General features: G+C 39.5%; 1 protein-coding gene across 1 annotated transcript; it reads right to left on the reverse strand.

The window, feature by feature from the left end:
- Positions 1-5,803: 5,803 nt before the first annotated feature.
- On the reverse strand, positions 5,804-12,080 carry LOC107562438 (uncharacterized). Its single transcript, XM_016247073.1, has 6 exons — positions 12,025-12,080; positions 11,482-11,534; positions 10,913-11,191; positions 6,823-7,068; positions 6,652-6,699; positions 5,804-6,560 (listed from the first exon to the last, which is right to left on the reverse strand). Coding segments are annotated over exons 1-6 (792 nt in total). The 5' UTR covers positions 12,027-12,080; the 3' UTR covers positions 5,804-6,396.
- Between the last annotated feature and the right edge of the window lie 810 nt (positions 12,081-12,890).

Raw genomic sequence — 12,890 nt, forward strand, 5'->3', positions numbered from 1 at the left:
TCGAGCTCAAACTGATAAGCGATATTAATGACGCCATTGTTTACAATACAACCGGAGCACATGCGCTGAGGTGAGGGGCGGGACGGTTAGACTGCACTAGAGGTGGTTTAGCCAATCACAACACACTGGGCTAGCTAACCAATCAGAGCCCATCGCCTATTTCTGAGGGCGGGGCTTCATAAAAGAAGGCATAGGCCTACAATTAAACACCGTGCTTGCACAGGTTCTGCACGATCCTCTTCACTAATATCCTCTGCTTCTCAATCGAGCTCAAACTGATAAGCGATATTAATGACGCCATTGTTTACAATACAACCGGAGCACATGCGCTGAGGTGAGGGGCGGGACGGTTAGACTGCACTAGAGGTGGTTTAGCCAATCACAACACACTGGGCTAGCTAACCAATCAGAGCCCATCGCCTATTTCTGAGGGCGGGGCTTCATAAAAGAAGGAAATGATCAGCGTGTTTCTCAGAGAAGGGACAGAGCGGTGTGGAATAAATGTAAATTATGTGAAAAATAATGTGTTTTTAAAAAAACGAAGCATTAACACATGTTAGACTGCACCCCATAAACACAATCAAGCCTAGAAAAAAACCAGTGAACCACCCCTTTAATATTAATCAGATTAATATTCATAATACCTCAGATAGTTTTAAGCCTTTCCATCCTTACTCTGATACATAACTTTAGCGCAATGAACTTTAATACTCTGATTTTTATTTTCAAATAACGTCTGTTTTAGGAATTGAAACTTTCAAAGTTTCACTATTGTTTGATTTGTTGCAGTAACGTGCAATGGCCACTAGGTCATTATTAACATCATTAACAAATGTTTCATTATTTTAAATGTTGTACTATAAGAAGTAAACAGTAAATAGCTGTAAATCACGCTGTTCTTAAAGGAGCATCTTCCTTCGTCTTCCTATATATCCAGTGATTTAATCTCTTAATGTTTTCATTCTATTACACTTGTCTAAACAGTGATTTCTTAGCACAAGTAACACTGTGAGTGTCATGCCTGACAGATGTTTTGTTTTCCCCTCATATTTTAGTTGTATGATTTTAATTCAGTCAGTCAGGAAATGATTGCTCAAAGTGAAACTTGTTTTTTTGTTCTTCTGAAACTGTGAGAACAGATCTGACAGCTACAATTGTGTTTGAAGAGGTTTATATGGTCAGGTTTTTCGCCAGAGAATGCACAAATACATTAAATTTGTAAAATTAGTTTTACTGCTGCTTATTTTATCAGAACTCTCAACAACACATTTATCTTTGAACACATTTTTATTTATTCAAGCTTTATTAAAAACACATCATTTATACTTTCTCTTAACCTCAGCTTGTTGTTGATTGCACCAAAAGTGTTGAAACCCATTTTTCTGTAAGTTTGAGGACTGTTGTGTTTGAAGAGAAATAGCATGATCTGGTTTTGTGTCAGAAGATGCACAAACACACAGTTTCACAGTTTTACTGCTGTTTATTTGAACTCTAAATAATACATTTAACATTAAGACATCTGTTTGCACTTTAATTTATGTGCCATAGAAGAGATTTACATTTATATTTTCTCTTGAAAACAGCTTACATGTACATATTAATGCTAGTCCAGATAAATATATCATGTCTAAACATACAACCTGTCACTTTTTTAACACAAGTCCTGCTGATCTAATGATTTTAAAGCTTATGCATTGGCTGTGACAGATTTGCTGTTCTTTTTTAATAAGGACATTGGCTCAACCTCTATATAATCTCAAGTAAAAATGCTTAAGACATGCTGCTCTAGCTTAAATATCGTGTATTGACATTGAATTGTTGCATTAAAAACAATAGCAGTAACAGCACTTTTATATTTAACTGAATATTATTGACAAGCACAAATAAACTGCACAAACCTGAATAATAACCACAACCATTAATGTTTCACTGAGGCTGAAAAAGATGACATCTGCCAAAGCATCTCAGTTTCTCTGAAGTGAAAGCAAATCTTGTCAACAGAAAAAGCATCTAGGCCACAGTTTTCTGTTTTGTGGTAATCTACAGAAGTGCTCATTTAACTGGCAGTGCAAAAGCTCAGACAGTAAAATAAAGCACACAAATGTGTCATTTAGGTGATTTGTGCTGAATCAGAGATGAGCGTTTGGCTGCGCTCCATCCTTTCTGCCAGCCGCGATAGTGAATGATTCCTCCTGCAATGACTGTAGCCAGAAAAAACACAACAATAGCCAGACCAACACCACCAAACATCAATGCCCTCTCGATCGTAGTCACTCCATCTACAGAGAGACAGAGAAAGAAGAAATATTCAGATTTGTACAACCTGAAAAGTGTTAACTGATAATTAGAACTTGTGATGGATCTCCGCAGCAGAGTTAGAACATGAAAAATTAAATGAACGACCAAGATAACAACCAACATGTTACCTGTAATGTTAACTTCTTTAGGCTTTTCTGTTACAGAAAGACCTGTAAATATATGATCAGTTCATTAAACACACACACAATGTTTTTAGTTGTTAGTTGAATATGGGAGAGTGGGTTAAGATGAGCTTTTGTTGCTTTTAAGTTGTTCTTTATGCAACAGAATACAGAAATGGTGCATAATGACATTTCAAGGCATTTATCATTTGATTTTCAGATCAAGAGAAAAAATTATTAACTGCATCCAAACTTTTGGTATGTATGCAGTGTATGTTTGTGATCTAAAAATTATATATATATATATATATACTGTATATATCAAGCATGTAAATATATTTAGCACACAAAAGCATTTTTCCCACCCATGTGCTGCTAAATCCATATATCTTAAAACAAAAATCATGTATAGATCTGGTCTTGGCTGGCTCATCGTACCCATTTCCCCCTGAGGAAAAAACTTAAATCTATTACCCTCGATCTCTAGTCTGATGGATTTGTCGAAGATCATCTCTGGAGCGTCAGATTTTGTTCCACAGAAATAAAAACCTGAATCTGACTCTGTTACTCTAGAAATCTCTAGAGAGACTCTGGTGACCCATGTGTCTGCAGTCATTTTCAGACGACTTTTGTTTTGATTGTAGTTGATCAAGAGTTTTCTTCCTGTGTCGTCCTTCTCTGCTGCAATCAGTAGATCCAGTTGTTCAGATCTCAGGCGATACCAGGCGACTTCATATTTGTTTCTCATGCTGCAGTTCAGACTGATGTTTTCTCCTTTCTGAACCCTTAACAGATCAGAAGACCCTCGCACTGATGCATCTGGAGAGACGTTGATAAAAACAGGTCCTTTTAGACCAGGTTAATAATAGCTATTTGTGGTTGATATGTTATTTTCATAATGTTTGAAGCAGAATATATTTACCATTGGATGTGATTTGCATAATCCAACAAGAAAATACACAGAAGAAAACACATTTCTCCATTGTGTCTGTTGTTCATAACGGTGTCGATCAAACTACAGGTTTCAGCACAATGCAGACTAAAGCCACAAAGGGTTTCCACTTCCTTCCAGAGCCATGTAAAGCACTGAATAATAGCCTCTATATCAGATAAAGTGTTGCATTTCCACATCAAAATGTATTAAAATTCTCATAGTTTCTCAACGCAATTTGTTTGCAAATTGTTTACTTTAGTTTGCAAAGACATTGGATAACAAGATTTGGTTAAGTGTGTGTAGAGTCCATGATCATAAATATTCCAGGATTCATTCAAGTGAATCTCTATGAAAAGCGTCTGGGAGATGCTTTTGATTAATTAATCATTTTGACCATTACATAAAATCTTTCTTTAAAAAATGTTTACTTGTCATAACATGAGTTACAGTGCATGTGTTTTCTGAAAACTGAGAGAGGAAGTCATATTTCTTGCAAGGTTATATAAAACAGGAAGCTTACGCTGCAATTCTGAAAAAGTGAACAACAAAAGTATAGAACACATTTTATGCACTATACATTGCAGTAAAGGAGTCTCATTGATCAACATTTAATTTTCCCTCTTATACTCAAAGCAATATAACTGAAATACAAGTGAAAAAACAAACAAAGACCACAAACCTAAAATTATCCCAACAATCCTCAAGAAGCGTATTGATGAATCTCTTCTGCCAGATATTGCTGGTGTTCACAAACTGAAATAATGAGGAGCATGTATAATTCAAGTATACTTTTAAAGAGATTACTGTAGTTTCACCATATTCACTCAGCCTACAATAATCACCATTTCACAGATGCACAGATATTCACTCAGTGCAGTCACAAACAGTGCAAAAACCACAATTGCTGCACTCACAAGACATGGCTGCTCACATTCACAAATATTTGATGATTAAAAACTTCACAGTCATAGTGAGGTAATAAGGAAGACACCAGAAAAAGCATGATAATAATCTGTTTGCTATATACACTTGTGTAAAATACATCAAACATTGCACTGTTCCTTGCTTTTGAGTTCCTCATATGGCTAGTGTTTATGGCAGCTTATGTTTATTTTTATCCCTGATAATTTCGGTCAAAGAGAGGATTAAGTTCATTGTTTGTACTGAATATTTACAAACACAAACTATACAAAAAAAAAAAAAAACAGTAACAATTATTCTGTCACGAATTCGGTCCATGGACTTCCGTTTATTCACCACCAGAGGTCACCCTTTCCATTACATTGACTCTCGCACAACACAAACTGTTGCATAGCACCCCGGACTACATATTCCATCATTCTTTGCACGATTTGCACACTGCACTGATTGCACTCATTGCACACAGCTGTTTCTAATCACCTCACTCACTATATAACACCCACTCTAACCACCTTTCTCTGCTGAGTATTGTTTAGCCGGTACCCCTTTCCGAGTCTCTGTGTTTTCCTTGTTTAGCCTGTATCCCTTTCCGAGTCTCCGTGTTTTCCTTGTTTAGCCTGTACCCCTTGCCGAGTCTCCGTGGTTTCCTTGTTTTGCCTTGCCTTGCCTGTTTTTGCTGTTTCTGATCTTTGCCTGTTTTCCTGGATTTCTCCCTCTCGTCTCGCCCCTGTGATTCTGTCTGCCGATCGGTGACCTACGCTAGCCCTAGGACTATTCTTGTGTTTTTGCCCGCCATATACCTGTTTGCCATTGTTCGACCCTGCCTGTTATACCACGTCTCTTTAATAAAAGCTTGCAGATGGATCCACACGTCTCACGTCTCGTCAGCCCCGTTACAGAATACTCAGCCCAACAAGGATCCAGCGGCTTTTCCAGAGGACTCTGGCCAGGTATGGACCCAGTCACCCAGCTACTACATCTTCGGCAAGGAGGCCTTTCTATTGAGGAGTATGTTCACCGGTTCTGTGTGCTATCTTATCAAGTTCCTCTGTATGATGAAGTTTTGTTTAAAGACTTGTTCCGTTTTGGACTGGATGAACCCACGAAATCTTGGTTACCTGGAGAGGAATGATGGGATATGTAGTCCGGGGTGCTATGCAGCAGTTAGTGTTGTGCGAGAATCAATGTAATGGAAAGGGTGACCTCTGGTGGTGAATAAACGGAAGTACATGGACTGAATTCGTGACTTATTCAATATAAAAAAAAATATGATTCTTATCAGATGTGGTTCACAACACGTACAAATGACATTTAAAAAAAATAAAATAACTGAATAACCTTAAAATAGTGAGTAGTTAAAGGCAGAAGCAGCATGTAAAAAAATATATATATATATCTAAAGGCATTTAACATGGGAAAAACAACTCGGCAGGAACCGAGACTCAACTTCGGACACATTTTTCCTTGTGTTGACATATTTAAACAGATCTATTATGAATGTCACATACTTTACTAAAACAGACCTTAATAATGCACACTTTCACTGTGGGATGTAGCCTAGTAATTGATTTCCTGGGGCATTTTTACCTTTGTGGACATTTTTCTACCTTGGATGTATGCATAATATTTTGTCAAATTCTTACATTTAATAAATATATTCAGACAATACTGTCCAAAATTTTGCTTTCTTTATATTAACTTCTTGTTTACTGAACTGTTGTATAAAATCTATATCACATTTGCAATCATGCAGATATTTGGGAAGAAAAGCACTCTGGCTCAGCTATTTTATGATATAAGACTAAAACTCATACAGGGGCATTTTGGCCTCATAACTTGAATTTCGTGGTTAGTCTAACGGCATTCTGCTAGTCTACAGCATGCAGTGAAAGTGTGCACTATCAAGGTCTGTTTTTGCGAGGTGAGTGACATACTTGATAATGTCAGCTTCTTTATTGTAAAACCAACAATTGTGATATTATTGTAGATGATACATATTGCACACCTCTAGCTGCAGACATATACTGACAGAATCCTCAGAAGATCTGTTGGCACTGAAGGCATATTACAATTACAATTCTTACGATTATAATATAACAATTATTGTAACCAGTGGTGTTGCTAGATGTTCTGGGCCCCTTGTGTAATTTCTTCCATTGGGACCTCTTGGTAAGGATCAGGTTCTGGGTTCCTCTGTTGACACTGGGGTTTCTTGATGACAACAAATATAATCAGAACCAGAACCAGAACCCCAGACACCACAGGCAGCACGACAGACAGTACAGCTGGAAGGGGAAGGTGAGAAGAGAACACAATTTTTAAAATGTCACTGCTTAAAAGATTTTGTAAAGCTCTTAATGCCTCCTGTTTACTTACTATCTTTTGGGTCGTTAATTTTGTCTTTCTCTGATTCTGTACTATATTCTGTAGAGGATATTGAAAAGTTAGTCATACAATTTAGCATCAGTTTGCTGTTCAGATAATGATGAAAAACTTCAGCTGTCAAATACCTCAGATATTTCTAAACATCCACTGTACTTCTCTCACCTCTGACAGTCACTGTGATTAAGGTGTTATTTTCAGAGTCCAGAACTCTGTATGTTCCTGTATCATTGGCTGTAAACCCTTTAATGGTCAGGTTTCCATCACTGTCAGTCAGATGATGATCCAGGACCCCATGGTTTCTGTTCCACACCTCCCTCCAGTCTCCACTGGAGTTTGTCTCCACTTTTTCAGCACTGGCCCTCAGAACATCTAACTTCAGCTCCTCACCGATTTTCACTAAAGTCTCATCTGAGGAGAAACAGAAGGACAGCTATCCTTAATCATTATTATATTGGTGCCAATCAATCAAGGCCTTAAAGGGGACATCAGATGCAAAAATTGATCTTAAATGTGTCTTGGCAGTATGTGTACACAAAGACCCTGAAATCATAAAAATCCACCAAGTGCTTTTTTTTTAATCCCCACAAATCATAAGCACTGTTTCAGATCAAGCCATTCACAGATTCTTGGCAAAGAGACGTCACTTTGATCAGGCCCCTCCTATGACTGTTGACAGATGCTGACTTTTTAGCATAGACCCATCCTGAGTGAACTGTAAAGAGTCCGCCATTGTTTCGACGCCGCAGTAGATATAGACAAGAATGGCTCCTAACAAAGCGATTGAGGTGTTTTGTTGTTAGATGTAAGAATGAGCATGGCAGTCGTCATTTACTCCTAACATCTGAGCGCTGAAGACGCAGTGGATTGCTTTTGTTTTTGAAGGGATTGCACCCCCGTTCTACCTAAATGCGTTTTTTTTGTCTGCACGAATCATTTTACACTATGCTTTGTAAACAAGGGTCAGTACAAAGCAGGGGGCGGGGTTGTTTCGGGTGGGAAGCGTGCAATCTGCGATCGCGTGCAGTTGCTGATGCTAAAGAAAGTATGCAATGCCCCCCCTTGGCGCTGGCCCTGAGTAAGTATAAGCATTTTTTATTAATCTTTGCAAATCGCCTCTCCTAATAATGTGCCACTGAGGAAGCAGTGTATTAGTTTTGTTTTTGATGGTAATGCGCCTAAATTTGTTTATGTCTGCGCAAATCATTTTATTCCAGACTGCTTTCTGAATGAGGGCCAATTCAAGGCAGGTTTTGCTAAAAAGTTCAAACTCAAGGATGGATCAGTACCCACTGTTGGTGATCCAGCTCCACCTCCAGAAGTAGTCAGTCTCACATTTTATATTTGTAAGTTTATTTGCAAATCGCTTTTCCTCTTCCATGGAAGAGAGGGGCGGGGTGAGCAGAGTTCATTAGCATTTAAAGAGACATGCTCGCTCCGAACTGAGCTGTTTTTGACAAGGTAAAATGGGGGTTGTTTTACACGACCATTGAGGAATTTTGACCAAAGTGTGTGTTAGAAAATGTCATGCTCTCTGCCAAAATGTTTCTGTGAGTTTGCCGGTGTGTGCTCTCTCTTACCCTCCCTTTATTTCCCCTTGTGCTTTTCCCTCCTCCTTTCTGTGTTCTCTCGCTCTACTCTCGTTAGTCATACCTCTCTCTATCTCAATGTATACAGACATGCGCATATACTTCTCGGGGGTTCAAATGGTGAAGGATGGTGGGGGCCTCCTCAGACCCAGGTTGCTGGGTTCAGTCTGTCCTTTGCTCAGAGTTGAGGTATCCTTCTCCCAGATGTACTCCTTAATATGTCCATAACTTCCTGCCCATATTCCCATTTTATATAACACACATATGTAATCCATATTCTTATTGGATAAACCACTACACCACCCCTTACATAATAATACTAATAATAATCTGACACAGCTCTTGCCTCAAAATTGTGAAATCATTCTGGCCCCTCTTCCTTAATAATTTCTGATGCAAGTTCAAATGGATAACAAATGTCATAAATTTTAACTACTAAAAAAATGTTGTAAGGATATTCTAACATCAGATGTGCGATTGAGTTGTGGTAGAGTGAATGTTGTTTTATCACTTTATCACTCCTCTGGCCACTGCTGGTCTACGACGTCCCCCTAACCCCTGTCGAGGTCTTTGAGAGGAAGATCAGCCACTCTCTACGTAGGTGGTTGGGTCTCCCGCATAGTATCACCAGCATAGCCCTATATGGAAGGAAGAACAAGCTTCAACTCCCCTTCAGTGGCCTATCAGAGGAGTTTATGGTTTCCCGAGCAAGAGAGGTACTGCTATACAGAGAATCCAATGACACCAAAGTTTCCTCAGCTGGCATTAAGGTGAGGACAGGTAGGAAGGGGAGGGCCCAGGAGGCAGTCGACCAGGCTGAAGCATGGCTGAGGCACAGTGTGCTGGTGGGGACAGTGGCGTCAGGATGCGCAGGGCTTGGCTGTTACCAGAAACCTCGGTATGATTAGGCCTGGGGAAAGGACAGGCGTCAACTGGTCCAAGAAGAAATTCGAGCAGGGGTGGAGGAAAGATGCATCAGTAGGATGGTGGGGATGCGACAACAGGGGGCGTGGACTCGATGGGAACAAGCAATGGACTGAACAATCTCGTGGACTGAGCTGTGGAAAGTGGAGCCATACCGGATCCAGTTCCTTATCCAATCAGTCTACGATGTCCTCCCCAGTCCAACCAACCTCTTCTCATGGGGCCTGAAAGACACCCCTGCATGCCTCCTGTTCCAAAAAAGAGAATCCGTGGAGCATTTATTAAGCTGCTGCCCTAAGGTGCTGGGAGAGGGACGTTATCGGTGGCGCCACGACCAAGTGCTAAGGGTAATTGCTGGAACCATCCGCACCAGAATCTCTCTTAGCAAGCACCAGCAGCCAGTACAGTACGCAATCACATTTGTTAAGGCGGGAGAGAAACCACAAGGGAGCAGGAACTCAGCGGAGGGAATTCTAGCAGCAGCTCGAGACTGGCAGCTAAAAGTTGACCTGGGAAGGCAGCTCAGATTTCCAGAAACCATCACCACGACCACACTTAGGCCTGACATGGTCCTATTTTCAGAATCATCAAAGCAGGTGGTTCCACTGGAATTGACTGTGCCCTGGGAAGACCGGATGGAAGAGGCATTGGAACAGAAGAGGGCCAAGTACGAGGAGTTGGCAGGTAAATGCTGTAACAGGGGATGGAAGACCCACTACCTCACCATTGAGGTTGGCTGCCGAGGGTTTGCCGGCCAGTCATTGTGCAGGGCCATCAAGCTCTTGGGAATCAGGGGACTGCACAATAATAAAGCCATCAGGAACATCATGGATGCCGCGGAGAAGGCATCAAGATGGCTGTGGATCAAAAGGGGCGATTCATGGACTACACAAGCTACCTAGACACAAGTCAGGGACTGATCACCCCTGGCTGGGTCGCCTGGGTGAGGGTGTATGATGTTGAAAGACCTGAAACACCCGATGACCCCAGGTAACATCACTGATGATGTGCCTAGGGTGCACCTGGAAGGTGCATGTCAAATTAATTACAATGTATCTATATAATCTACTGATGTAATAATAAACTTTGAAGAAGTTTGTGGACAGACTCCATGTTCATTACTCTTCCCATGGCCCCATACATTCATGAATGGTGGGAACTGAGAATACTTTGGTGGCGACGAGAAATAATGGGGTCAGTTAATATTAATTATTAACAGTATGTTATAAACTTTTCACGAAGACCCTAAAGAATCATACCAACTTGTGGAAAATGGGCATCCAATATCCCTTTTAAACATGTATTTAGGATTAAAGGGACCAAATGTAATCATTTAAAAATCAGCCACTGAAAAGCCTATATTGATGATGACTAATCTGAATATTAAGCTTGTCAAGTCAAGTCACATTTATTTATATAGCGCTTTATACAGCTTTACAGTGTCAAACAGGAAAAATGTTTGTTAATAATGCAAGAGGACAATAGAAAACAGTCGGTTCATTGTTGATTCAGTGATGTCATCGTCCAGCTCAGTTCAGATCAAATAGTGTCTGTGTAATCAAGTCGTCAATATTGCCAGAAATTAAGCAAGCCAAAGGTGACAGTGGCAAGGAACCAAAACTCCACTGGTGACAGATGGAGCTTGTCCCATTCAGAGTCTCTGCTGCTTACATGAAATCCACACAGTTACTAAAGGAAAACCAGAAAACACATGCTGATGGTTTGATCAGTTTTGACTTTACCATGAATATGAAGATGGTACTCCCTTTGTTGCTTCAGCTCTGTCTGATCATTGCCGTAAAAGACTCTCAGAATGTATTTCCCAGCATCACTGAAGATCAGATCCTTGATGACGACATCACAGGCTTTTATTTTAAATGCTCGTCCACTACAGTTTTCAGTCTTACAAACAGGAATGTTTTTTGACTGACGCTTTAAAATAACATTAAAAATGTCTCTGTCTTTTAATTCACAAGGCAGGGTGGCGTTGCTTCCCTTTTTTACAAGTATAGAGGTGGTTTCTGCAAACACAGACAGTACAATATTCATTCAATACAAAGCGTCAATGCTGTTGTTTAATATTATAAATGTATAAGGAGTTATTTTAGTCACTAAGTGGATTCAGTAATTATGAACTGATGGTGGCGTTTCTCCAATATTTAGCAGTAGAAATGCCAGTAAAGATTCAGATTGAATTAAAATGTCCTTCATCAAATGTCTGAATGACACAGAGTAACAAACAACTAGACTAACTCTACCTGGAACTGAATATTAAGAATTGTCACCATTTATAAACAAAAATCAAACTGACCGCTAGAAATAACAAAGCAAAACAGCAGCAAAAGATTCCAGAACCAGCTGAACCTGAAAACAGAAGAGATGTCACGTGACAGAATCAGGCTATAGCTACACTTCATTTATACAGGGATAAAATGCTTTGAGCAGTAAAATGTTACTAAATATTCACTTTAATTTTGTCTGAATATTTAACACATGTGGATCAAACATGATAAAAATGTCCAATAAGAAACATAAAATTCTTATCTGAATCTTTGGTTTAATAAATTATTGCTGTGTAGCTAATAGGCTACTCAAAACGACCAGTCAAACCCAATGCACAAACAACAGGTTTAACAAATTCAGTAGCAATCAAAAATGTATATTAATAAACCCACTAATAAAAAAACATCGTCATAATCATCATTATCATCATAATCTCATACGGACACATGTCGACTCACTTCACTTCCGCATCACTAGCAGGTTTAATTTTTCACAAACAAAAACACAACTATTGGTGTAAGAACACAACAACACACAGGCTGGATTAATATTTATAAACATGAAAACTTACATGGTGAAACTGAGTCTTATGTTCAGGTGTCAAAACTTGTAAAGCACAGCATGTTTAGCCAGATTTGAGTAAAAATGAAACCAAAAGTGTCCAAAGGTACTTTTGAGCCTCCAGCAGGGTTGCCAGGTTTTCACAACAAAACCCGCCCAATTGCTACCCAAAACTTGCCCAAAACCCAAAGCGTGTTCCGGGGGGTAAAATATATGTTTTTTTGGCAGGTTCCTCTGTAAAATCCGCATTCCAGGAGCTTACTATCACGTTACTGGAGTTGCTTCAACCCGTGGACATGGAAAAGTAAAAAGTAGTTAAAGTTAAAGTAAAAGTAGCCCAGTTCGGCAGTAACATCACAGACTTGGCAACACTGGTCTCCAGAAACAAAGAATATTTGGCACCTCCTACTAAGGAGGAGTCTGATCAGTCATTATTTTTCTCTCTCTGCTGGTTATTCTTCCAAAAAGCAGATTGAGCTGTCGGAAAATGATTTTGTGAATTATTTATTTAATCATTCCCATTTGGATTTAATAATTATCTTTAACAGTCTGCCTTTTGTAAGACCCAAAATGATCTCCCCATGAAACCAAACTTCAGGAACTCTCACAAAACAGATGCCATGCAACAAAACAATAAAACTAATCTGGAGAAGAGATCTCCAAAAAGAGCATTGCCCAAACTTCTCTCCTTTGCAGGGGCGTAGCCATCATCTCAGTAGTAAGGGGGAAAGAATTGTTATATATACAGTGGGTACGGAAAGTATTCAGACCCCCTTAAATTGTTTTTGAACAGTAAAATTTGTTATGTTTTTTAAAGACTTCTCTTCTGCTCACCAAGCCTGCAGTTATTTGATCCTAAGTACAGCAAAAGCAGTA

The sequence above is a fragment of the Sinocyclocheilus grahami genome, unplaced genomic scaffold, assembly GCF_001515645.1.
Source record: "Sinocyclocheilus grahami isolate Dianchi unplaced genomic scaffold, SAMN03320097.WGS_v1.1 scaffold823.1, whole genome shotgun sequence".
NCBI classification, from domain to species: Eukaryota; Metazoa; Chordata; class Actinopteri; order Cypriniformes; family Cyprinidae; genus Sinocyclocheilus; species Sinocyclocheilus grahami.

Coding starts and splice junctions, on each gene's coding strand:
- LOC107562438 (XM_016247073.1), bottom strand. Junction 11,192..11,481: donor TTGCTTTGTTATTTCTAGCG/GTCAGTTTGATT, acceptor CTGTGTTTGCAG/AAACCACCTCTATACTTGTA. Junction 6,561..6,651: donor AATTAACGACCCAAAAGATA/GTAAGTAAACAG, acceptor TTCCCCTTCCAG/CTGTACTGTCTGTCGTGCTG.